Source organism: Haliotis rubra, unplaced genomic scaffold, assembly GCF_003918875.1.
Source record: "Haliotis rubra isolate DU_JTF1 unplaced genomic scaffold, ASM391887v1 Scf168, whole genome shotgun sequence".
Lineage (NCBI taxonomy): Eukaryota > Metazoa > Mollusca > Gastropoda > Lepetellida > Haliotidae > Haliotis > Haliotis rubra.
The window spans coordinates 1375632-1403448 of NW_025765647.1; the positions used below are offsets into that span (position 1 = coordinate 1375632).

At 41.4% G+C, this 27817-nt stretch overlaps 1 protein-coding gene across 1 annotated transcript; it reads right to left on the bottom strand.

Annotated features, from left to right (window-relative positions):
• Nucleotides 1-8821: 8821 nt before the first annotated feature.
• On the bottom strand, nt 8822-22935 carry LOC124272257 (cell wall adhesin EAP1-like). The gene is made up of 9 exons (XM_046707420.1): nt 22345-22935; nt 20974-21136; nt 18356-18465; nt 17281-17409; nt 15748-15924; nt 14495-14616; nt 12894-13008; nt 12459-12467; nt 8822-9942 (listed from the first exon to the last, which is right to left on the bottom strand). Exons 1-9 carry the CDS (start codon nt 22394-22396, stop codon nt 8822-8824), a joined length of 1998 nt encoding a protein of 665 aa, XP_046563376.1. The 5' UTR covers nt 22397-22935.
• Nucleotides 22936-27817: the final 4882 nt, after the last annotated feature.

Consider the following 27817-nt stretch of genomic DNA (forward strand, 5'->3'; position numbering starts at 1 on the left):
ATTTCAAGTGGGTCAGTTCGTACAAAATGTACAGTAAGTACATAAAATATATATTACCCTTTTTATATCGTAGTCTTTCTGACGAGGAATTAAGCCGTTATTCCCATAAAGTGCGCGACAACTTGTTAAAGGTACTCTGTATGTGCACTTCTCGTTAAATCTCGGATGCTCTTATAAACGAGACCCACCGGCACGAGATTGTTTAGGTCATTACCGCCATCAGTACATCTCCAGATCTATGACTATACTTTTGAGGCAGTTCAATGAGCGTTGAATCACCCTGATGTGAGACCTTATAGCAGGGTGGGGCAGGGATTGCACATTGTTTTCGTGTTAGTCAAGGATTTCCATTCTTCTATGCCCTGTTTACTGTACTGAATCATTTTCGTGTTTTCGTTTCAGGAACCTAGTTCATATTTTGACGTTTAAACTTTCGACATGGAGCTGTGACGCATAGTTGTAAGCAAATAAACTTACACCCAGTAAAATGACCCATTCTTTTTATTCTTTTTATGCTGTACAAATATTTATGTTTTACGTTGTGTATTTATTATGCTGTAAAACAGCATGGAATGGGAAACATTGTGTGTATATTTTTATCGTTTTAACATTCTTCCTAAATAACGCTTGAATAATAAAATATGTGACATTTATATCATTGTGTTTAAATGAATACGAGAGGAAATAACCTTTTGAAGAATACGGTGTGTTCATTGAAATAATCAAGAGGGTGTACTTTTAATTGTGAGTGAGTGAGTGAGTTTGGTTTTACGCCGCTTTTAGCGATATTCCAGCAACATCACGGCGGGGGACACCAGAAATGGGCTTCACACAATGTACCCATGTGGGGATTCGAACCCGGGTATTCGGCGTGACGAGCCAACGCTTTAACCACTAGGCTACCCCACCGCCCCTGTACTTTTAATAAAGTTGAGCCATTGCTACATTGATGTGTGGGGCTGTTAACACTTAAAGGGGGAGTTCATGGAAATAGAAAGTATGCCACAGCGAGGGGAGGAGGCACAATGGATTACAGTGAGTGGGTGAGTTTAGTTTTACGCCGCACTCAGCAATATTCCAGCTATATGGCGGCGGTCTGTAAATAATCGAGTTTGAACCAGACAATCCAGTGATCAACAGCATGAACATCGATCTGCGCAATTGGGAACCGATGACATGTGTCAACCAAGTCAGCGAGCCTGACCACCCGATCCCGTTAGTCGTCTCTTACGACAAGCATGGGTTACTGAAGGTTCATTCTAACCCGGATCTTCACGGGTATCAATAGATTACAACCACTGTCGGTAAGGGAGGGGCACGAAAACATGACAAAGTTATATTGTTTTCAAATACACTAATAATAATTAGAGAAAATCAGTACCCTTACATCAAACAGGTTTCTGGTATGAACAAGGGTGAAAGATACACTAAATAATAGTTAAAGGATGTTTGATGTCCCGTTCAAGACTTATATCGAGGTGGGGTGGGGGGGGGGGGGGGGGGGGGGTAGCCTAGCGGTTAAAGCGTTCGCTCGTCACGCCGAAGACCCGGGTTCGAATCCCCACATGGGCACAATGTGTGAAGCCCATTTCTGGCTCCCACGCCGTGATATTGTTGGGGTATTGCTAGAAGCGGCGTAAAATTAAACTCACTCACTCATTTGTTTTAGAAGGGAGGGGCGGGGTTGTTGAAGAAATGCACGTGTATTGGGGTTTGTGAGGAGCATGCATGAAACGTTTTGCATAAAATGGGGATGGGGTAAAGGGGAGGGGTGATAGCGTTATGTATGATATAGTCCTAAGCTTCATTTCACCCCTACCCCTAGCCCGCACCCCCTATTATGAATGAGGTGAGGTGAAATTGGGTTTTACGTCGTGCTTGAGAATATTTCGCTCATATGACGACGTGCATGCATGTGTATGTGCAGCTGCTTGTACTAGCCCAGACTTAAGCTGGTTTTATAGTGCTAGCCCACTGAGATACCATGCCGCAGTGAAGCATGAATACCCCACTCAGACCCATTATACTGACTCCGAGCCGACCAGTCCTTGTTGTACCCATTAATGCCGAGTGCCAGGCAGGGACCAACAAGTACCATATTTTAACGTCTTTTTGGTATGACGCGATCGGGGATCGAACCCGCGACCTTCCGCTCTCCGGGCGGACGCTCTAACCACTACACCACGGAGGCGGTATTATGAATGACCCATCACTGAAACGTATTTCGATATCGTTTGTTTGCTGCATTTTAGATATTCGTAGACCCAAACGAATTTACAGATTTAAGCTTCACGACCTTAACACTTTATTTATTCAAAAAGAATGACATTCAAAACTCATGAATTCAAATTTAAAGCTCAAATCGTCCGACCGACATTTTGACTGAAGATAGCACTGACCAAATGTTCTGTTTTTGTTTCGTCGTTTATTTGTATAGTGAAAATAAAACCTTATTTATGTAAAACAAATTCTAGGTGTGCAAATGCTGAGCAGGGGATAATGAGTTATTGTAGTAGCGTACGAGTGCTCCGTATCAAACAAACAGAAAATCGAGAACAATGCGCCATGTTTTCAGGGTTATCTCTGAAAGTCGGATTCAACATCACGTAGAAAAATATAAAGCGGAAAGTGAGTATCACTTACTGTAGGGTCTTAATTTAACATAGAAATGTTAAGGTTGAGGAGAAGTGTCTCGTGGCGCCACATCTTCAAAGACGAGAGAAGGCGATACGTGAAAAATAGACTAGTTTTTTTAGAGGAATACGGCCAAACCTTCTTTGTAAATAAAAGTTTTAATATCATTTGGGTTTAATATTCATACACAATACGAAAGGTATTTTTTTATATTTTTTTTCCATATGTATAGAAGACTGAGAAACGCGCGACAGTTTAGGCGAGTGAATGTTTTATTTTTATGTCACTTTAATAACAATTCAAAGGCAGACCCCAGCGATCTTATTAAATTGAGTGAGTGAATTTAGTTTTACACCGCTTTTAGCAATGTTCCATCAATATCACGACGGGGGACACCAGAAAAGGGTTTCACACATTGTACCCATGTGGGGAATCAAATCCGTGTCTTTGTCGTGACGAGCGAACGCTTTAACCACTAGGCTACCCCACCGCCCCTTTACATTGAGAGAACAGTCTCATCTAAACCAGGCTAGTAGGCATTTAACACTTCGTTTAAACCACAGTACAGTGCAGACTATTATCATATTTCGGATAATCCAGGAATCGAACATTGAATCAGCGGCTCTTGTCTACTAAAGGAAACAGGTTAGAGGCGCTGTGTTTAAAACGTTGCTTCATGCACTAACTCACTTACCGGGGCGGCGAGGTAGCCTAGTAGTCAACGCGTTCGGTCGTAACGCGTAAGACCCGGGTTCGAATCCCTTCATGGGTACAATGTGTGAAACTCAAAGTGTCGCCAGGCGTGGCTTTGCTGGAATGTTGCTAAAAGCAACATTAAGCCATCCTATTTCACTCACCAACCATCAGCTCACTCACCTCCCATCAGCTCACTCAACTCCCATCAGCTCACTCACCTCCCATCAGCTCACTCACCTCCCATCATCTCACTCACCAACCATCAGCTCAACTCACCTCCCATCAGCTCACTCCCATCCTCCATCAGCTCCCTCCCATCAGCTCACTCACCAAACTCACCTCCCATCAGCTCACTCACCCCTATCAGCTCACTCACCTCCCATCAGCTCACTCACCTCCCATCAGCTCACTCACCTCCCATCAGCTCACTCACCTCCCATCAGCTCACTAACCTCCCATCAGCTCACTCACCTCCCATCAGCTCACTCATTCACTCCACAAGTTCTCAGCATTCAATGTTCACCCAGTATCGCGATACATTAAAACTACAGTTTTACGGTACGATCGTTCCATCTCTAATGCCACCTCCCTGAAACCGAATAATTTGCTCTGCGGCCCTGCGGAAGCTCTTTCAGTGTAAACACGGGTATTGTCCGAATTCAACTGAAGTCAGTGACGGTCAATATTTTCCTTGTCTCGTGTTGCTATGAGATCTCCTGGACTACAGACGGCCATTGTCACATGTGATGAAATAGACCTCCATCCTCCTTCCTAAACCCACGTTGTAAATTGTAGTAGCACCCGAAAGGCCTCCTAGTTGAAAAATAGACCTACAATTGCTGTACAGTTGTGTTGATATTCAACATACAGTGTATATCGTTCGTTTGCTGCATCTTTCATGTTCGTAGACCCAAATTTCACGGATTTACGCATCACGACCGTAACACATTTAAATTTAAAAGAATGTAATTTAAACCTGATGGATTCAAATTAAAAACTCAAATCGTACGACCGACGGAAAATATTTATTTACTAGCAGCGTCAAAAGTAAGCGTTTGTCTGTTGCCTTGTGCCGGACGCAGCAATAAGCGCCACAATGGGGCCAAGATGGCGCCACAATGACGCCAAGATGACGCCAAGATGATGCCACGATGATGCCAAGATGACGCCACGATGGCGACCTGAAAACAATGAATGACTCCCATTTCGATTTAGTAAAGAAAACAACCCTTTTGTAAGAACAAAAATATGTTTAAAACTTTGACCGTATTTTTTCAAATTTAACTTTATATTCATAACAAAATATTTATGTGAGTCTACGCAACACGGGACTACATAACGAAGACTCAATACCTACCCCCTTCAGCGGTCGTTAGGCATTTGAGCATTTGTCTCAGCCAAATAGTTTTTACATATTGGGATTTTTTTCCGTTTTGGAAAAGAATGTGGTTTTGGCTGCCAAGAATATTATATAAACCGGACAACCTGGCTATGCGCGTGGGCGATTTTGGGCAGCGTGTCTGTCGCGTCAGTGACCACCTGAGGTGTTAATTACCTGGGCGCCCACGCCAAGACCACGTCGATTGTAGTCGTGCATAAAATCCAGGTGTTTTGTTTCGTGTGAATGAGTATTTGGCTGCACGATATTGGAGCGCGTGTGTTAAAACGTCTGAGGTTTTTATCGAGTCTGACCGCCGCTGACCCGACTCTCCCCTGCGGCGGTGGCGATAACGGCCGACTTATGACGTCGGCGAGTACGGGGAGAACCAGGGGAATACATGGCGTGAATACGGTAACACGGTGACCGAATTTCACTTCGTACACTTCCAATAAAATTAGCTCCAATTAAGTTTCTGGGTTATGTTTCTAGGTTTGTTGGGGCAGTGGGGTAGCCGAGTGGTTTAAGCGTTCACTCGTCACGCCGAAGACCCGGGTTCGATTCCCCACCTGGGTACAATGTGTGAAGCCCATTTCTGGTGACCCCCGCCTTGGTATTTATGGAATATTGCCAAAAACGGCGTAAAACCATACTCACTCAATCACTCACTAGGTTTGTCAACACCATGCCCGTGCTTGTGTTTCATCAAAGAGTTACACGTCCAAGGCCTGTATTACTTCGGGTTTTTCTCCCACATTAAGCTTCCATGCCGTGTTATAACTGGGATACTGTTAAAACAGCGTTAAACCCAACTAACTCACTCACCTTTAGGACACAACGATGCATTCTTACTCAATCAGTGATTTCACTCGATTAATAGTTATCTACCCGGACCCCGTTTCACAAAGCTATCGTAGCGCTACGACTGGCGTGCTTCCTATACTGCAACATAGATTTACGACAGTCGTAGCGCTGTGAGAGCTTCGTGAAACGGTCCCCTGGACGTTATATTTAATTGATTGCATACCTAATTATCCATATACATGTATATGCGTATACCCGTGACGATCTGGGTTAGAATTGGTCTTCAGCAACCCTTGAGGCGACACACGGGATCGGGTGGTCAGGCTCGCTGAATTGGTTGACGCAAGTCATCGTATCCTGATTGCGTAAATGGATGCTATTGATGTTGATCACTGAATTGTCCGGTTCAGACTTTAGTATTTACAGACTGCCCCCATATAGCTAGAATATTGCTGAGTGTGGCGAAAAACGAAACTCAATCCATCAATCAATGTATTGTCAACGTTGTTTTTAAGGCCACATGTAGCGCTGAACCCCACCCCGCACGGGTATGCTCAAAGTGCTAACAACATGATGGATAATATTACCCCGGTAAACCCAAGCTGCCTGTGAGGCGCTAGAAGGTTAATAGTCATATGATTTATACCACCAGGTACCCAGTTTCTGCTGGGGTATTGCTGAGTGCGGCGTTAAACAACAAACACACAAACTATAAGCATATACACGAGTTTGCTCGACACGGCATATGGTCCGGGTTCTATTCATTGGTATTCACTGGCTCGCAGCGAGACTCGCAGTAAAATTTTCATACCTTAATGGTTTGGCACAGATAGTCATGTGGTCACAAGAGTGTATCTTGGCTGCCTCGGTCCGTAATCGCCGTAATAAAAATGATATATTAAATATATGAATATTTAATAATACTTTGCAGAATCGATTCCCGTCATGGAATTTTCATGTTAAAAATGTCACTTTTAATCAGTGAAAGATCAAGATTACCTAGATATTAAAAGCTTGTGTACACAATGACCTATAGGTAAAGGGGGAAAATATCCACGCAGGTCTTAAAATTTAAAATTGAAACTTCTCACTACTACGAGAGAATAAGACCCCAACAGCACTGTAGGCAACATTGTCAGTAATTTTATCAATGGAGTTCCAGGAGAGACAAAATCCCCTTACGATACCGTTTGTCCTGCAGGCGAGATTTCAGCGCCGCTTCAGTCGACCTTCAAAGTTCAACGCTGAATGTCTTGTTTTAGTTTTTATTTATTTATTTATTTATTTATTTATTTTTTTTATTTTTTTTGTGTGGATGTGTGTGTGTGTGTGTGTTTGGGTTGGGTGCGAACAGGGGTTTGCTGTTCAACTAACGGGGTCAGGTGGTCAGGCTCGCTGACTTCATCGTATCCCAATTGCGTAGATTGATGCTCATGATGTTGATCACCGGACTGTCTGGTCAAGACTCGATTATTTACAGACAGCCGCCATATAGCTGTAATATTGCTGAGTGTGGCATAACACTAACATCAATCAATCATTCAATCAATCAAAGTTGTTTCAGAAATAGATATTGCCATATTTCCGAACGTTTAACATAGCATCGCCCAGAAACAACATCTGCAGAAATAGAAGTGTACTCGCTAAAAGCGGAGTACTCGCTTCAAACAGAGAAACTTTATTACAAAAATAATTACATATCTACATACACCGGCTAAATGATATACCAATGGCTTCGTGAGCAGGTCCACTTCAGAACTATATATGGACTCTTAAACACACATTCCTTCATTACACAACACCTGGCTAATCCATCGCCAGGTTTGGCTGTGGAGGTTACATATCAACGCTATTAAAACTAAAATAACATATAAACAATATTATTTCACTCTCAAACACTTATAATACAAGCTATCACAGATTTGCTTTGGGGTAATAGAACATCACATAGCATATTCTACAAATGACAATGGAAACTTAATGCATGTTAAAATATATAAAAATAATACTCCACTCTCAAACCCTTATAATACAAACTATCACAGTTTTGCTTTGGGGTACAGAAGAACCTGTATAATGCGAACGCTATGTACATGGTTACACTCGTTAAAACGAACCAATTCACTCTCAAACCTAAAAAATACAAACAATAACAGCTTTTGAGTACAGAAAACGTTCAAAGAAAATACTATATACAGAAGCACATATGCTGGAAATAATATAACTCACATAATTATATAGTCACAAACTATCACAGTGTTGCTTTGGGGCACGAATATAAAATATATATCGTTTTTTCAGTTTACATATGTACATCATAATCAAAGAAAACCAATATTTGCATATACAAACATATTAACAAACATGTGCATGGCAAACGCATGCAGTAACAATTGTTCAACAAATTAAATTCGAAAAGGTTTGTTGAGACATCAAACTGTCGATCGTGTGAGATGGGTTGTGTTACAAGGTGCTTTATGCACATAGACATGGTAACGAAATATACGAGTACGTTGAAACAACGAAAGGTTTATGACGAAACACCTGAAACAACGACTGGTAATGCGCTATGATCGAAAATGTTCAGTTCTTTTACGTTTCATGCCTCTGTATTAGCATGGCGCTGAAACACTGAACGAGGAACACCAACAACGAGAACCCACAAAAAAACGAACTCAAACCTTTATAACTATGCTCATGAGAACCTTTCAATACTGAAATCATGTCTCGTAATCCAATCTTTAAACTTATTTAAAATCAATTGCATGTGTACCCCACATCATAATTCTATTTCTGTTTTACTCATGGTCCTAGATCAGCGGTTTTGAAGGAAAATGCTTTTTCCTTATAGACGTAAGTGAGTGTTTCAGGGATTCTTTTGAATTTTTGGCAACGGGTGTTTCAAAATACGTAAAAGGACCCCAAAAGACTAGATGCATATAAGGTATGGATGTGGTTTACTTTGCATAGTCCTTTTTGTTTGGTACTAAACACGCGCACCAATATGTCGTATATCTTACTCTTCTCTGAAAGATTAGTGTCATGTCACATTAACGCATTCAGACCTACAACTGATATAAATGTGTACATAAAAGTACATCGTACGTCTAGCCAAGTAACAAACACTTATGTTTCCGGTAGCAAGGTATTTCATCGACTAGTAACTTTAAAAAAACATATGTAAACAAATTTGCTACCTATCTGTTACCTACCTGAATAGGTTTTGTTTCCGACTAGTAACTATAGAACATGTTCCCTAAAACACGATTATTCATTCTGCCTCCTTCAAAGAGGAGCATGTGCTGACTCTCAATCTCTGGGAGTGGAATGCTCCACTGGTTGGAGGTCAAGTTCCCTTGCAGCTGTCGTTTGTTGAGTAGGTTCAGCTGTAGTTGTTTCTGCTGGAGTCTCAGGCTGATCGCCAGATGGAGCTGTTTCAGTTGGTGGGGCAGTTTCAGGTTGGTCCGGGGCAGTTTCAGGTTGCTCGGGGGCAGTTTCAGGTTGCTCCGGGGCAGTTTCTGGCGGGACTGGAGTAGGGCCTGACTCAACCGGGGTGTTTTCTGGCTCATTTACAGGCTGAACCACCTCACCTTCGTTAGCAGTAGGGTCATCTTTCACCACAGGTTCCTGTACGTTCGTCAGCTCTTTCACCTGAGTTACCTCCCCTTCCGTCTCTTGACCTTGAACTTGTTCCCCAGCTACAGCTACCAACTCCTCGTCAGGCTTCGTCTCTTGACCTTGAACTTGTTCCCCAGCTACAGCTACCAACTCCTCGTCAGGCTTCAACTCGTCAACCTTCTCTTCCGGTTCCATCTTTCCATCAGAAGCATCCTGTGAGGGTTCCGCTTCATCAGAACGGGGCGAGATAGCTGGGAGCTTGGTTGGGGAGCCCGGCATCTCATCAGGCTCCTCTTCAATCACTGTCATAGGTGATGTCTTGTTGGGTTCCAGAGGGGGAAGTCGACGCGGGTTTCCTTGAGAGTCTACTGGGCCCACCTCCTCGACGCTAGGCGGCAGTGGCATAAACGAATCCTTCTTCTCATCCGCCGGTGGAGTCACCGTTACGACAATACCGGACTCTACATCGCCACCCGACGGCTCAACTCTCCCTTGACTACACTCGGGGCAGCAACACTCATAGCACCGCAGTAGGATCATCTTCGTCCACGACAGACATCCGCAACATTTCAACAAACTAAACTGCATGCATTCATGGGTCTCGGAGCAGCAGACGACACATTTCCCGCCACAAATGCTCTTGTACAGCCTCATTCGTTTCTTCCCACAGAAGAGGAAGAGGAACAGGACGACCAACAGGACGAGCATGATGATGGCGAAGGACACACCTACAGCAATGCCGGTGGTGTTACCGGTAAGAGGAGCAGCAGTCGTCGTCGGAGCAGTAGTTGTCGTTGTTATGTTTTCCGGCACTGAAAATATAAACGTCGTCTAATACTGTCCTATTTGAAATACTGAACCTACTTGCTTATTGTTTTCGGTTCTTTTGCATTTATGCATAAATATCACTACAAATAACATTGATCTCAAACATGATCATTATTGTCAATATTCTGACAGGAAAATTTAAGAATTCGATATTTCTTTTACAATACAGCGACACTGGAGATTATATATTTTATAGTGATCATTTAGATTGAGCATTCTAAAATAGTAACCGTTCTTTCTAACACAATGACTTGTACAGTGATATACTGTATTATACATTCATGTCAGTGATATACTGTCATATATGAACATGTCAGTGATATACTGTAACACATATATATGTATATGTCAATGATATACAATAACTCCATGATATACAGTAACACGTATACTTCAAAGTTATGCAAACAGTGCAAAACGTGTGCTAAGAGTACAAAATCACAAAAGAGTTAAGAACGTGCTGAGTAGGCGAAATTGAAATGCAAATGTTTCTTGTCGTCAATCCGTGTGATTAAAATTCACCTCAAATACTTGGCAGTCATGACACTTGAGAATTTAATATTCTCATGACGATGACTCACATCGTGTACGTGGTGGTATTGTTGGTCAATCATTTCAGCTACTTTGACGATGCTGTATGTAGATATACACGACCAAAGTCATCTCCACAGCAATGAAAGTCTCCACAGAACGCTTCTGACATGCGGAATTCTAAATCGTGATGCTACAATGTATTCAAAAATAGTGGGTCACTGAATCCGTCAAAACATATGAAAAGGCAAGTCAATGAGGAAAACACGGAAACAAATCTCACAAAACGAAATATGGAATTGCATCGGACATCATAAATTTGGGTCACTGATGCATCAAATTGTATATGTCATCTAACTCTGTACAGTGCTATTGAGCACAGAAACTTGCTACCCACACAAACTAATGAGTTATTTCTTTCCCGCGATTTAAACTGTTCTGTTACTTTTTCTTCTTCGATCGCGGAGTACTTTTAGATTTTTTGGAGCGAGGAGTGTCGGTTTTGGACTTCTTTGATCTGGATGTGTCTTGGTCAGTTTTTTCGTCAGGGGGCGAGATCTGCGCATCGTCAGTGTCTGTGATAGTGATGGCTGGAATCTGATTGTCAGGTACGGCCGAGAGGTCATCTGTTTCATCCTCTACCTTGAGGTCAGTCTGGTCATCACCTGCAGCATTGGTATATATGTCATCCTCATTCTTTGTTTCATCTGGCGTTATTTCAGCCGCATCAGTTTCAGTTTCCGCATCCTCAAGTGAAGGACGTGCATCAGTTTGATCTGTCACAGCCTCTTTTTCAGATACAGTTACGTCACGTGGGCTTGTCACGCCGCTTTCCACATCCATAATGGACACAGTGAGGCGAGATCTGGGTCTCGTGTCAGATTGCAATGTTGAGCCAGAATTGGGTTTAACAGCCTCATCCTTCGTCGTGTTGGGGTCAACTTTCTTTTTCTTCAGTTTTAAAAACACAACGAGGACCACTGCGCCAATGGCCAACAGCAAGAGCAGTGACACAGTCCCGGAGACAACGGAAGTGACGTCAGCACTTGCAACTGCAGCTGGTGTGGTAGTGGTTGGCACTGGAAAGAGACATATACACTTCAGTGCATTGTCTCTTGCATATTGTGGACGGGTGCTCAGCTTATTAATTTCATAGGAAGTAATGTGTATCTGCTGCGGGTGTAATACACAATCTTTCATAAATCGATGATATCTTACAACAGCATTTCAAACGTTTCCCCGCAATATTACGTAATGTACAAAAAACGTATTTAATGCGTCGGAAACAAAAACCATAAATAGTACAGATATCACAAAAATATAGAGGCCAATCTCTTTGGTTTCAAGTGTGGCCGACGCCAGCTTATATTTCATATGAGTGTCGGTGTTGACCAATAGCGACATAAACCATCTTGAAACATATGTCTTGACAATTTGACCGTGTACGTCAACAGTCGGTAACGTCAGCGGCATCAGAGACAGCATTTCTAACAGAGCTGTCACTCCCGTCCAAGACTTCCCACTGGGACTGTTAGACAGTGAAAGGGACAGTGAAAGGGACAGTGACAGTAATGGGTGCAGTAGAAATAGAGTGAAAAGGATGAAATGATGCAACAGTGATATGGGTGATGGTTCTCATCAGTATATGGTGCATGGATGCATCGGGTGCACATGATTGGGTGCCTTGGGTGCACAAAAGGGTGAGATAATATGCATTTCACGAAACAGTGTTTAATGACCCCTTGAACGATAGTCCAGCCCGTCGTTTCAAAGTTGGACACTTAAAGCGAGGTTTTACACAAGGTATGCCCATATTAGGGACTGAACCCGGTCTCAACTGTTGCGAACGCTATGACCACTGGACTACCCGCTGTTTTAGATGCATGGATAGAGAAAGAAGATGGTGTTTGAAAAGAGCAAACAAATATTGTTGAAAACAAATATTAGAAACTGAAAAACAACAACTTACCACAGGTCTCTGCAAGTTTAAAAGTCATAGAATTAGTTTTGATTGATAAAAATATGTACGTAGTATTATCAGTATTAATCTACATATGAACGAAACAAGATCGTCCACATCAAGACATTGTGTGACAATTGTGAAAAAATATTGTTCGGTTTTAACGATGGTGTTAAACAGTCAGGTATATATGTCACTTAATTACGGAGGCAAATCCAAGGTTACTCAACTTGTAAACGGTTACTCATTGATGTTAAACGTTTAATCGCTCAGTGAAAACACGAAGCATGGATATATTGATGTTAAAACCAAGGATCGACATCGGGTCTAATCTGGGATTCAAACTCGAGACGACCGGATCCTGGTGGCTGAGTGACGCATGACGAAATGCGGCCTCTTAGACTTCAAATAGGTGTCTAGATAGAGAGGCGGAAGTGAACTTACGGTTGGACGTCAGTTGTAGTGTGGCGCCTGTAGCCACGTAAGTGGCGTTTTGATCGCTCTGGCAGATCCTGGCGCTTTGGCTGACGTTGACAACGGCGCCAGTCGCCGAGACGGCCTGTGGACAGCAAAGACGCCAAAGATGAAAAACATATCGATAGGTGATTAAAGTTAAATACTAATAAGACGAGAAAGCTGAAACCTGTTCAGGGTCAGCGACATCACACGAGTAGTTACCTCACTCTTACAGAACGTCAGCCTCAGTAACGTCAGCGTCGGCATGCCCAGTCGAACGGGCAGTTTGGAACGGAACAGTGCCCCACCGTTGATGGTTCATTCTGTGATCTGAGACTGCCCAGGTGAAATGGGTTTACGAACGGGCGAGAATATTTCGTCATACAACGAAGACACAGTATGGCTTTGGTTGATGGTTCTCATCAGAACAGGGTACATACATTAAGTGCACAAAACAGAGCGAACATATGTATTAAGTGAATGAATGGCTACGACATCATCCTTTAACAAGGTGGGACCAAAAGACAGGCTTACTCTCCATGACGATTTCCTACATTGAGATCATCCGTGACAACTCGTTATTTTCCAGTGTCATCGTATCTCAGTTGGTAGATCGATGTCAATCACTGGATTGTCTGGTTTGTCAGACTAGATTATTTACAGACCGCCAGCATGTAGCTGGAATACTGCTGAGTGCGGCGTTAAACAACAACCAACCAACGTTATCTTCCCAGGAGAACCAACGTTATTTTAAAGGAGAAGGAAAGAATCGAGTGGTGATTTCTACATATTGGTATCTGCGATTATCTAGTCCGCAGTAAATAATATGATCTGTGACTATCAAGTCTTTACCAAGTAATAAGATCCACGGCTGTCACTTTTGTAGTAAGTATTAGATCTACCGCTGCCATGTTATAAGCTGTTACAGCCTGACTATCCATTCCCGTTAGTCGCCTTACGTCATTCTAAAATCTAGCTTCAGGAACATCCTGGCCATGTACAGTCTGCTCTTTTACAGTCTGCTCTTTTTCTCGGGTCGTTCAAGTAAACTACCGGGGAAAAATATAAATACACTCATATTTGATGGTGTACTAAAATGGAACGAACAAGAAATTCGATGATGATGTATTTGATACGGATGTCATACAGTGTGCGAAATAGCCACTGGCCCGTAAGCCCGTGGCTAGTAAACATCCAGTCGGGCCACTGGGCCAGAAAATCTCCACAGTCACTGGTCCGACTGGCAAGTGAATTTGTGACTTGTTTAGTTATAATACACTTTTAAATCATGCAAGATTATGGCCTGAAAAAAATGTTCATTATATTATCAGCTTAAAGATGAAACCCATGTCTACATTTAAATTTCGGATTAGTGAATTATTTTGTGTGCTAGTGACTTTCAGGCATAGCAAAATTTGGAAACTATTTCGCACACTGTTGTCATATTTCATTAGAATTTAGTTCGTCATATGTTTCAGCTTGGTAACGTTTTGAAAATATAGTTTTGTACTTTTTTTTATGAAATCCAATTTTGAAGTGTATACTTTCTTTAATTAACAGTTTATAATAGTGAAGTATATTGTACGTACCAAACACGTGTATCTGTACGTCGTGCTCTCGTCAGTGGTGGTGTCGTTGTTGTAGACGGCGACGTATGTTGTGTCTGTCGACGTGTCGGTCTGGCTGTAGACACAGTTGACCACACCCCCACCTGAAAAGTGATCGTCAGCCATTGATAGGACCAGTCATGATGTTTTACACCGCTTTTAGCAATATTCCAGCAATACCACGTCGGGGTACATCAAAAATGGTTATCACACATTGTACCCATATGGGGTATCGAACTCATATCTTTCGGCGTGATGAGCGAACGCTTTAACCACTAGGCTACCCCACCGTCTCTTAGGATCAAGCACAAATATAACTGTCGCTGCTCTTCGTCAAAGCAAATTAAGGTTTCACTTGCAACAAACTGCAGCAGAACATACTTTGTACCGATTACTACAACATCCCTTGAACAACATAGTTAAAGTCCCAAGCAATCCTCGTTTGAAATATGTCTAGTTTGTATTATCAAATACAATATCCATATTTCACATGCGGTTAAATCTGTTCATGAAAATGAAAAAAAGAATGTGTTGTATTACAAAATAGCCATACTATGTTTCTGAAAAGATATTCAATTACAAACATTCAAGATGACCGCCAATTTCAAGATGGCCGACAAGCTTCCAAAATTCAGTTCAGTTCAGTCTGTGGAACCTTTCAGCATCAATTTTCTGACTCTCCTATTCAGAATTCCTTTTGGTGAACCTAGTATCTCTGCCACGAGGGGCATGTCACTTTATATTGAGAAAATATCCTGAAGCGTGTAAAATCTTTCCTTTCGTGTATTTATCCTTTGTTCAGACGGGTTGCTTGGTAACGGACATAAATGTTAACGATATGGTTTTCTGGATGTGTACATATACACTGTCATAGACTCAGAGGGTGTCTCATATCTTAAATATTATGTAACAATATGGTAATTGCACTGAATGCACAGTTTTGAAACTGACCAGTTTTAATGATAATTTCAAATATATTTACAAATACAAGAAATGTACGGTCATATGTAAACTATCTTCTGTCAGCGTTGTGATGATAAATCATCACTGGGTTGAACTGTAAAACTTGAAGTGATCTCTCTTGCGACGAATACATCTTTTCTTTTAAATCGGATCCTAGGAAAGCATAAACATTCTTATAAAAATATCAGATTTTTTTAACAAATTTCAATGTGCAGATATAATGAATCCGTAATATATTTGCCCAATGTCGAAGACTCGGAGGAAATACATACTAGAGTATGCGACCTTCTGACTGCAGATGGATAGGTCGAAGGTCATGGCGGTGAGGTCGGTACAAACGTCGAGGTAGGAGCCGCCAGAGCAGACGTCACCGCTTCCGGCATCGTAGGTATAGGAGAACGTCCCCAGCAACGCGTCTGGACACTGGATGTAGGCACTGCTGGCTGAACCTGGAACAAAACAGAAAATCAGTTTGGTTTATTTGAGTTTCACATACTGAATCTGAACTATTTTAATACAGTGATGATGGTCTCGAAGTTACGTCAATGTCCATTATGAAAGTACCGTACGCTACGTTTGTAACGAACATGCTTATAGCTCGAACTGACAGACCTGAATATTTGCGGTACATTTTAGTCGAAATACTTATAAGGAACAACGGTCACAACGAACTAAAATTAGTGGTGCCATGGAATTCTTTAAAACCGTATTACGACTATCGTAAAGGCTACTTTAATGTATGGGACTGACGGTCGTGCGCTAAAATCGCTTTTTGGTGTTATAGCATATGTCTTCGACTGATCGTAAAGCTGTGCTACGTTAACATAGATCAGACTTGGGCTCACTTCCACGTAGCGATCTTAGAATACGATGATTGTAACCTCCATACCCTAACATAGGCTTAGCACCGAGATCGCTTTGTGAAAGTGGACCCAGATTACTTTGTGACTAGAAAACCCGTGCCATATCCCACAATGCAACGTCATCGCGACATCGTGGCAAGACTATTTCGAGGGAGCCGATTCAAGAATGCCCGTATGCAAGAAAACGAAATCATTGTAGGCATGGAGGAGCGCATGAACAAGTGGAACGTTCTTGGATAACATCGTAACTTTATTATATCTGTCTGGATATAGTCGTGTGGCCAATTCTTACCCCTTCTTCAGATGAATTCAAATATAAACAGTAAAGAAGTTGTTATCTATATAATATCAGGTTTTCAGGTTTCTGTGAAACAAATGATTTCCACTGGTCATCATTTACTGACAAGGCTGTTATACATTGTGTAGAACACCCTGAATATAGGGCCTGTAAGTCTCCGGTACTAAGCTGGTTCCCGGCTCCCTTTGCGCGCCAACTTGCGATATGCGAGACGGGACCCAGCTTACTGATTTCGGTACCAGATTTCCGGTGACAAGCGTATATTCAAGAACCAGTTCTGGTTCCAAATTGCACGACCGCCAAATATGACTTTACTAGACAGGACCAAGTGTACAGCCATGTTTGACTGTCACAGCTGTTGACAGTCGTAATAGTTGGCTAATTTGGGGATGGTCAGATCAGAAATGTGATATTCCAGCCAGGATTATCGGTTTCTTACTGTCAACTGACAACCATGAGACTATTCAAAAAGGTATGAAACGTTGTTTGTCACCGGAAGTAGTAAGGTCTCCCGAAGTGCCGTGACCTACTTACGGGCCCTACACTGACACATATCCGTCACCACAGAGACGCTGCCATCATGCTTTTAACATTCAACATTAGTAAATCAGAACTGTTCTATGTAATGTGTAAGTCAATCTCACCATCTTTGATGAGGATGTCTTGGGTTCCGATGGCGTATGGCGTGGACGCGTCACACAGGGTGCTGGCGACGAGGGATGTACCCGTGGGGAGAACTTTAATACGCCAGCCGCTCGCATCGTTCAGTGCAGCTGAAGAAACACAAGAAGACACAATACTATATAGTTCTATCATTTGCACTTTGGACTGTCGGTCCGTGGTAAACTTTCTTCAAAGTGCTTATAAACATGAATCACTCGCTCAGCATTGCTTTGCCTTAGTGACAGTCATTTGTTATTGGGAGGTTTCTGCTACACTAATGTACTGAAAATAATGGGAGCGGCGGGGTAGCCTGGAGGGTAAAGCGTTCGCTCGTCACGCCGAATACCCTGGTTCGATTCCCCACATGGGCATAATGTGTGGAGATCATTTCTGGTGTCCCCTGCAGTGATATTACTGGAATATTGCTAAAAGCGGCGTAAAATAAACTCACTCACTGAAAATAATGACCCTCGATGTCAGTATTGATTCTTGTACTTAGGGAATCATAAACATAGTTCCCGCTGAAGAGCAGATTTCCACGTTTCTGTTCAAAATGCTGCATTTCATACTCTTATATAGTACACCGTCAGATTTTCCCGTAAAGATACAGTTAGAATTGATCTTCCAATTCGTGATTGTTGTAAGAGGCGGTAACGGGACCGGGTGGTCAGGCCCGTTGTCTTGCATGTCATCGTATCCCAATCGGGTTGTAAGATATGCATATTAATGTAAATCACTGAATTGTCTGGTCCAGACCGCCAAAACATAGCTGTAGTATGCTGAGTACTGTGTTAAGCAAAACACAGAAACAATCTCTCTGCAAAATGAAATATGATCTGATTGACATTTTGTGAAGTACAGTGAGTGAGTGAGTTTAGTTTTACGCCGCTTTTAGTAATATTCCAGCAATGTCACGGCGGGGAACACCAGAAATGGGCTTCACACATTGTACCCATGTAGGGAATCGAACCCGGGCCTTCTGTGTGACGAGCGAACGCTTTAACCACTAGGCTACGCACACCACCCTGTGATAGTCTCCCCACTACCTGTACTGACCTGTCGCATGTTGGAGCTTGTACTTGACACTGGTGGTGAGCATGGTGACGTCGTTGAAACAAGTGACGACGTCGAGTTGGTTACCGAGGACCGTCACCGTCGTTGTTGACCTTGAAGATCAAAATAAAAATATGATAATATATGCCATTACTGTTGAGCAACTTGACGTCGTAAGTTTTATTGCTTACAACAGATTTGATAGACTACATATTATTGTTTACTACAATCATGGTAGATCATTTACTTAATACAGACGCGGTAGATCTTATTACTACAGCTTGTCCAGCTTAACCTGAGCTACTCTACATATGCATGACCCAGGAGGTCAAATGCCACAAACAGCTGGTCAAGTTAACTTCATTAAATAAGGGAACAAAGATTGTTATTAATGTTGCGTCCGTGCGAAGCATGCATACATGGATTCGTAACAGCCCGAATCGGAAACATTAAACCATCTGTAGCTTCTTTTTTAAAGGAAGGACATTGCTGATGATTTTTCGACTCAAACGGCGACCTTGTCTCTGTTGTCGGACATGTTGACAATCAACTGACAAAGGTGCACCCCTTGACAATAATAGACCGAACCAGTTGTGACACGGTCACGCAATGCATTAGTATTCACTTGATCAGGTCAAGCTGAACAAGCTGTTACTAAAGACTTGATAGTCTCAGATCTTATTATTCGCTACAAACTGGATAATCGGAGATAACAATATGTATTAAACAGAAGTGATAGATAATGTGTAAACCACATAACGTATCAACGATTTGAACAATCTGATTAAATTCTGATCTTAGTTCCACTTAACTCTACACAAAGAGTGAGTGAGTGTGGTTTTACGCCACTTTTAACAATATTCAGCAATATCACGGCGGGGGACACCAGAAATGGGCTCCACACATTGTGGGGAATCGAACCCGGGCCTTCGTGACGAGCGAACGGTTGAACCACTAGGCTATCCCACCGCCCTTTATGCAAAGATCTGCGGACACCCCGTTACAGGAACGTCAGAACATTTTGTGAACTTTGACCCACCAATGGCATGTCTGACAAGTTGTAGACCAAAGCCAGTCAGGAAGCAGATTTGTCAGGCTTTGTGGCACAAATTTCGAAGTGGTGACTTCGATTCAGGACTACCTTTGGAACGTATAGATCTATTGAAAATTTGAAAACCGAACAGTAGTAAATGTATTGAATGTCTGACGTATGCCCAAGATTGATGACAGATGACAAAGACTGCTGCCCAAGGATTGTGGAAAGTCTCCTTCGTCTGAACGGCGAATTTGACGGACAGTCCGGAATTGTCATTCGGAATACCTCGTGTTAACTATTTCCATGTTACATAATAAGAAAACATATTCCGACTGTCATGCACTGCCCTGGTAAACGACGTTCCGAATGATCGCATGAAGTGACCCATAAGGGGATGTACTGTTGTACGAACATATCTCTTCGGCGTTTAGCGGGAAATAAGATCTGGTTTTAATGTGGAAAAGATTTTAAAGGCGTAGATAATTACATTTACCCTTATTGTGACGGTAGAGATTAAACCCCCTTTCACATCACCTTATATCCTTATTTTCTATTACAGTCCGTTTGAGACAATATGATACCGATGTTTGCAATCTAACACAAAAACAAATACTCATAAAAGAATCAAACCAACGCGGACTGCAATAAAAACAACAGACCAACTCTAGAAAAAAATTGCATAATTTGTGTCACAAAAATAATAAAGTTGTTTAAGAAACTGTCATCATTTATTTGTGCGTTTTCCCAGTTTGTTACAAGGGCGCATTGGCAACTAAAGGAACAGTGCGAAAAGCGAGATGCTCGTGCGTTAACGGGTTCTCAACAAACTTTTGAGCTGGCGAGATGACACATACCCCAGCTGCACAGGCAGTGCGCTGTATGTAATTAGTAATTGCATACTTGGGTCACCCCCTGTCATTTTCATCTTTGAAAAAATCATTGTCTTTGTAAATTATAGACTTTCATTTTCTCTCACTTTGTCAATCAGCAGTAATCACTACATTAGTAGTCTCTGACGTCACTAATGCGCGTTTATCGCGCTGTTCCTTTAGTTGCCACTGCGCCCTTGTAACAAACTTGGCAGACGTACAAATAAATGATGACAGTTTCTTAAACAATATTTTATTTTTGTGACAAGAGTAGGTCTGTTGTTTTTTATTGCAGTCGCGTTGGTTTGATTCTTTTATGTATATTTGTTTTTTGTGTTAAATTGCAATTCATCGGTATCATTTTGTGGGGGCGGTGGGGTAGCCTAGTGGTTAAAGCGTTGGCTCGTCACGCCGAAGACCCGGGTTCGATTCCCCACATGGGCACAATGTGTTAAGCCCATTTCTGGTGTCCCCCGCCGTGATATTGCTGGAATATTGCTAAAAGCGGCGTAAAACTAAACTCAGTCAGTCAGTCAGTATCATTTTGTCTCTTGAAACGGACTTTAGTGCACATGGGCGTAGGAACAGCGGGGGCCTTTTTCAAGACGAAACCATATCTACCTTACCATGACTACAATTTCAGTTTGATTGTCACTGTTCATGGTGTTCCCGAAGTCAATGTCGTAACTGAATAGTACACAATGCCCTATTATTACCTGAGTAGATACTGTGTGCCGTCTAACGTGTCACAGTCGAAGATGAGATTGCCGTAGGTGTAGACTGACGGGATCGTCACCTGGGATGTCGTAAATGTAATCGTTCCCATCGTCGAGGTGACCCATGTCCCAGTCAGATCAGAAGGGAACGTACAAGCACCATCTGGAAAGTTAATTTCCGATGAAGCAATGAATAGAAATGAATTTAAGAACGTAACTAAAATTCGTTGAAGTACATGTCTGCATAATATTTGACAATTGGAGGACCAAGGACCAGGTTCCATGCTGCTAGGGCGTACATATAACGTCATTATGAGCAGGTATTGCGACGTATATACAATATGCCTCGTTAACTGGAACTCTGTGAACTAGATGGATCGTTAAGGATGAATAATCAACATCAATTAATATCGTTGTACCCTTTTGTAAATGTTTACACTCCATACGTACAGATACATTCGTACACATCAATGTAGAGACGTTATATATACACATCAATGTAGAGACGTTATATATACGCATCAATGTAGAGACGTTATATATACACATCAATGTAGAGACGTTATATATACACATCAATGAAGAGACGTTATATATACACATCAATGTAGAGACGTTATATATACGCATCAATGTAGAGACGTTATATATACACATCAATGAAGAGACGTTATATATACACATCAATGTAGAGACGTTATATATACGCATCAATATAGAGACGTTATATATACACATCAATGTAGAGACGTTATATATACGCATCAATGTAGAGACGTTATATATACACATCAATGTAGAGACGTTATATATACACATCAATGAAGAGACGTTATATATACACATCAATGTAGAGACGTTATATATACGTATCAATGTAGAGACGTTATATATACACATCAATGTAGAGACGTTATATATACGCATCAATGTAGAGACGTTATATATTAAGGCGTTAGAAATGTAATGATGAATACGACTTTATTGATGACAACTTCTTGTTGATTGCATAGAGCAACGTTTTGGTGTCGATCCTTACACCGTTATCAAATACATGCAATAAATATCTACACCAAAAACGTCGCTCTGTGAAGGTAAACTAGAAGTTGTTATCCATTAAGTCGTATGCTTCATTATTGACTCGCCAACTTCTAGAATGCCCATCAAACAATTAGTTAGAAAATATTTTGTATATATGTCCAATGTACATATTAGACCACATCCAAATTTAACAAAATTTAATGAAGAAATACGTACCAGCATTTTTACATAACACATCAAACAATTAGTTAGAAAATATTTTGTATATATGTCCAATGTACATATTAGACCACATCCAAATTTAACAACATTTAATGAAGAAATACGTACCAGCATTTTTACATAACACTAGAAGACACACAGTAATCACGAATTTCACCATGGTGTACGAAAACGGGAGTGTCAGTCTGCCGTGAGTTATCCCTGTATCATGATCGTCCGAGTGGCCAGCAGTGTACCCACGACTGTGTTAGGATCTAACGAAGCCCTGTAACCACGGGTTTTGTACCACATCAGTAATAACCAATCATATACACTAAATAGTATTACGTCGACTCAACAATAGGAGCAATCATTGACTCGGACTCCTAGTGACGTGGCATGGCTGGGGTTGGAGGTTGGGATTATCCTCGCGGTAATCCCTCGCTACTGGTGGGTGAAAGGGATATATAATTAGTTCATTGTGTACGTGATTTATGTACCTAAGGGAGGTAGTTTTGAAAACTATATTTCTTACACCATTTGGTTGGCTAATTGTTGTCCTGATAACTATATTTTGCATGAAGTCTTATCGGATTAGGGCGTTGTCAAGCCATATTTATTTATTTATTTATTTATTAGAGAATTTATCTTTGGAATCATCAAATTTTTTTGGTGGGCCAATACAGAGTTAGTATTTATTTATTTTTATTTTTTTAAATTTTATTTATTTATTTATTTATTTATTTATTTATTTATTTATTTATTTATTTATTTATTTATTTATTTATTTATTTATTTATTTATTTATTTATTTATTTATTTATTTATTTATTTATTTATTTATTTATTTATTTATTTATTGTTTGTTTGTTTGTTTGTTTGTTTTTGTCGAGATGTCGACATTTTGCGAGGTGAGACAGTCCCTTACTGTATTCGATAACTATAGTACATTTCGCTGACAAGTATTTATCTTCCTATCCAGACTGTTGTTTCTTTCGTTTTAACATTGAACAATACATGTATTCTCAGGGCTGCTTTACTGGATATAAAGGGCATGGGTTTGGAGTCTGGTGTCGTATTCCTAATATATACCGCTCAAGAAAAGTTAAGGATTAGGTCTCGGTGTGACAAGCGAACGCTTTACCCACAAGGCTGCCCACCACCCCAAGATCCCTTATGATCAACGAACCAACCAATGAATCAATATAGACCATTTATCGAAACTTAATTAATGAAAAACATGATTTAATCACTTATTGGGTATGTATGCATTGGTATGAATGTGTGAAAGAATTAATTATCCTTTTACTTTTTTTCATCATTATTATTATTTTATTTCTCATGTCCTGTACAATGCATATATACATCATGCATGTCTCATGTAACATCTTTACAGGAATAAAAATTGGGAAACATAATCAATCAATATGTATTCAGATCTAAATTCCGAGGACAAGTTGGATATACCCAACGTTAAAACTCTCTCGAAAGTTACAGGAGGATCGAGACTAGGAAGGTTCATCAAGAAGCTCTGCATGTTGGCAGCGGGACCTGGGTTCCTGCAACAGGTGCTAACCATCTATTTCCTTGTCACACCTGACAGGTATGTACAGTATCAGGTGCGTCCGGGGCTGTTGTGATGAAGACAGTAATGATGTCGCGTTCAGGTAATCTGCCTACTACGTGGGGAATCGTGTGAACCAACTTTATATATACTCATGCCAATACTGGTTGTCACCCCCTTCAATTTTCTTAATTGGAGAGGGGGTGTGGGTCAGGGGTGTGAGATGGGTGTGGGGTTGGGGTGGGGAGGGGGTTGACAACCATTATTGGCATGAGTATATTTAGACTCTCATACCAACGGTTCCACACAGTCATGTGTCACTTTATGATCCAACTTGAAAGAAGCAAACCGTGCAAGGAAAATAAAACACTCAAAGTCTCCGACCCGACAGAATGGTCAGAGGGTCAGGCTGAAATATGTGGAGATGTGTGATATATTTATTACCGTATTATTAGAAAATTTATACCATAGTGACCTGTCACATCTGCTGACCAGCTACCGTACATTCACACAGACGTGACGGTAGGTCGCTGTAAAAGTACCGAAAATATTTACGTCTGAAAGGCCGTTATCTTTTTATCTGTCTTTGCAAAGCACTGGCCTAAAGGAGTAATGTGTGATATAGCCTCCTGGATTCTTTAAGATAAACACAATACGCGCTAGTGGTCTCACGCACTGGGTCTATGAGAAAAAAACACAAAAGGCACTGTGTATGTTACATTTTAATTACATCTTCCTGGAATAAAGAAAAGCCTAAAAGTGAGAGGCCCTGTTGAACAGCATTTCCGGTCTCGAACACTACATGGCAAGAGTCGAAGGTCACGGTGATTCAGTGATTCCGTCTGTACGAGGATTTCATGTGCATAGAATTGCCAGTGCATCAGGAACTTTATTTTATATAATACCATAGTTGGATACATAATAAGTCTCTAATGACTCAGATATCTCTTGAGGTCTCTAATGACAACCAACACTACCTTCGGTGTAGCGTCAGCAGTTACGCGCCAGAAAAAAGAACGATTCAAGTTGTTGGTTGGCCTTAAGAAAGGGAGGTAACTCATCGTGGCAGTGAACACGGTAACGGATTAGCTGTCTAATCCGGACTGCTTTACAATCCGGACAAATGAGTCGGTCCCAGGACAGTCCGTAACAGACAGATTCTACGGTATTTGTAGGGAAATACGGTAGTTAACAGGCGAAAGTACGTATCTGTAGCGATTCAAGTTGTGTACGTTGTTCCTAAACAAATTGTGGAGTAGCCTCGTGGTGAACACGGTAACGGACGTTGGTCGGACGCTTTACAATCCGGACAAATGAGTCGGTCCCAGGACAGGCACAACAGTGTTAAGCTACGGTATTTGTGGAAATACCCCGCCGTTGATAAAGAATATTGTCATTGGCGGCTAAAAATAGCTTGCCATGTGTAGGCAAGGATTCCTAATGTATTGTGGATGCCAAACACGCAATTCTTTTTTCAGGGCATATTTTAAGGAAAGAACGACAAAAATAATTCTCAGGAAAGCCAAGTCCCAGCTGAGGGTAATCGTCTATGTGTGCGAGCAACAACTGCTTAAAATCAAGCGGCATCTGTTATTTTTCAACTATTGAATACCAGCAGGGGAGATAACCCGGGCGTTTTGAACATCGTCAACTGGCAGTATCACAACGTATCGCATCATCCACGTGTCTGGTTCCAATCAAACTTCATCAGTCGGTATCACCGTATGTCTTCAAAACAGAGGGAGAGGACGTCTAAATTTATTTCGGTAACAAACCGACACAAGTTGTAGAGGTGAAAGTTCATTTACTTGTATATGCTGGAGAAAGCTTTTGGAACCTTCAACCACACTTTTACATATCAAATAGACACTTTTTAAAGCCGTTACCTGTGCAGTTTCTGTATTTCCGGGTTGGTCTTCAGAGGAGTTCTAACATGCTCGTTTTTGTTATTCTCGCCGACTTGGTTGATGCATGTCTTAGTGTAGCAGGGCGTGGAGTCATCCCATAGATGACATTACTCCCCCGTCAACAGAAGGCACATCCCGAGCCGCATAGTTGGGTACTGAGACTTATTTTGCTCAAATTTGATATGAACGTGCTCAGCCCCACGTTGGGTGCCAATGTAGCGGCCATAAAATTTCCGAGTGGGATTCGAACCACGGACCTTCTGATCCGAAGTTGGACGCCTTGTCCACATGACCAAAGAGGTTAACCCCGTCAGCAAGCTGACAAGGTAAGGATGTCATCTATGGGATGACTCCACGCCCTGCTACAATAGTATCCCAATTGCATAGATCGATGCTCGTGCTGTTGATCATTGGATTGTCTGGTTCAGACTCCAATATTTACAGACCGCCACTATGTAGGTGGAACCAACCAACCAATATGAGTGGTAGCTCACCTGGAACCCTTGTTTTTGTTTTGTTTCATATGGGACAATGCAGCCATTTGCGCATATAGATGCCCTTGATTTGTCACTGAACTACCTAGTCCAGACTCGACTGTTTACGGACCAGTAATATATACTGGTGCGTCTGATTAAATAAAATTTCTTTATGGATACCCAATGTGTGAAAACGTTATCCACCATTTTGTTATCATTTTAGTACTTTTATTGATAACTGTCAACGATGTATTGTCTTCCCGCGATGTATTCAGTACTCAGATGTATTCATAGTTCCATCATACTGTTGCTCCCAGACCCGTGAATATCCGGGTTAGAATTGGTCTTCAGCAACCCATGCTTGTTCAAAGCGATCGGGTGGTCAGGCTTGATGACTTGGTCAATGCATGTCATCGTATTCCAATTCCAAATGCATGTCATCGTATTCCCAGACTCGAAATGCCAATGATGTAAATCACTGGATTGACTCTGGTCCAGACTCGATCCAGCATATTACAGAGTGGCCGTCATACAGATTGGAACGTCCGGATCTTCGGCGTGACGAGCCAAGTGCGGCGGTAAACAACAAGAAGGAAAGAAACGGTGCAGCTCCATTTGATATCAAGTTGTTCCACTAAGGAACTACGGGTTGTCCCATAGAGTTTTCCAAAGATTCCCGATCCACATTTGCATCGCATTGTAAATCTTCTTGGGTACTTGCCCAAGTGATCTTCTTGGGGCACTTGCCTTATATGAACTATAATTTAAATTGATGTAAACACATATATACACTTAACAAGTAACGGATCCTGAACTATAAATGCTACCACTAAGTATTAGAATAAAGAAAACAAAGAAGGTACTGACGACAAACGTCCTGTGCAAGACGTTTGTCTGTGAAACTTAACACTGAAACACACCCAAAACATCCCCAAGAAGCCGTACAACATAACTGTGTCGGTTGTTATTGTTGATTTTGAACACTTTCAAGGAGGGTCGACTGAACTGTAACATTGGCAGAACATGACCAGGCGCTGCAAGAGGAGCTGAACACGCTCCATCAAATCGCTGTTGGGAGAATCATGCGTCCTCGAGAGAATGAATGTTTGACAAATCGTTGCGATATTACTCACTATGGATCCTAGACCGTCACCTTTCCCATCTTACCGCTCTCGTCCTTCAAGATCGTTGACGGCCATAACATTTACTGTCATACTTCACAACCGGTTGTGATATGTGCCCAATTCATTATTATCGGTTATCACTTAAAACTATCCCAGAAAAATTGTGGAAATTAAAAGTTCGGAGTATCACTTCTTTTTGTGAAGAACATTATCCCTATTGACAAATACGCCATAAATAGCCGCCCAAAAAATGTATCGCCTGGATGATTCCAACCCACTAAGTACATTGAAAGGTTCCTGTTCCAATATGTTCATACAAATCTTAGAAATCAAGTGCTTTAGGAAGAGAATCGAGTTTCAGTTTTCGACACAAGGGCTTGTATTGCTGAAAATAATACGTCCTGGGTCCTACATTCGTTCACTGATTGATATCCATATATATATAAAGAATGCATATATTATTATTAGTTACAACGATATCCATAGCAATAGAAATACCCCTTCGGGTTTTGAGGGATGACGACTGCATGT

Excerpts from the sequence above, each read along its gene's own strand:
- LOC124272257 (XM_046707420.1), bottom strand. The coding sequence starts at position 22,396 with ATGGTGAAATTCGTGATTACTGTGTGTCTTCTAGTGTTATGTAAAAAT. Across the intron at positions 17,410-18,355 it reads CAAGCTCCAACATGCGACAG|CTGCACTGAACGATGCGAGC; the intron begins GTCAGTACAGGT and ends GTGTTTCTTCAG. Across the intron at positions 13,009-14,494 it reads CGTACAGATACACGTGTTTG|GCCGTCTCGGCGACTGGCGC; the intron begins GTACGTACAATA and ends TGCTGTCCACAG.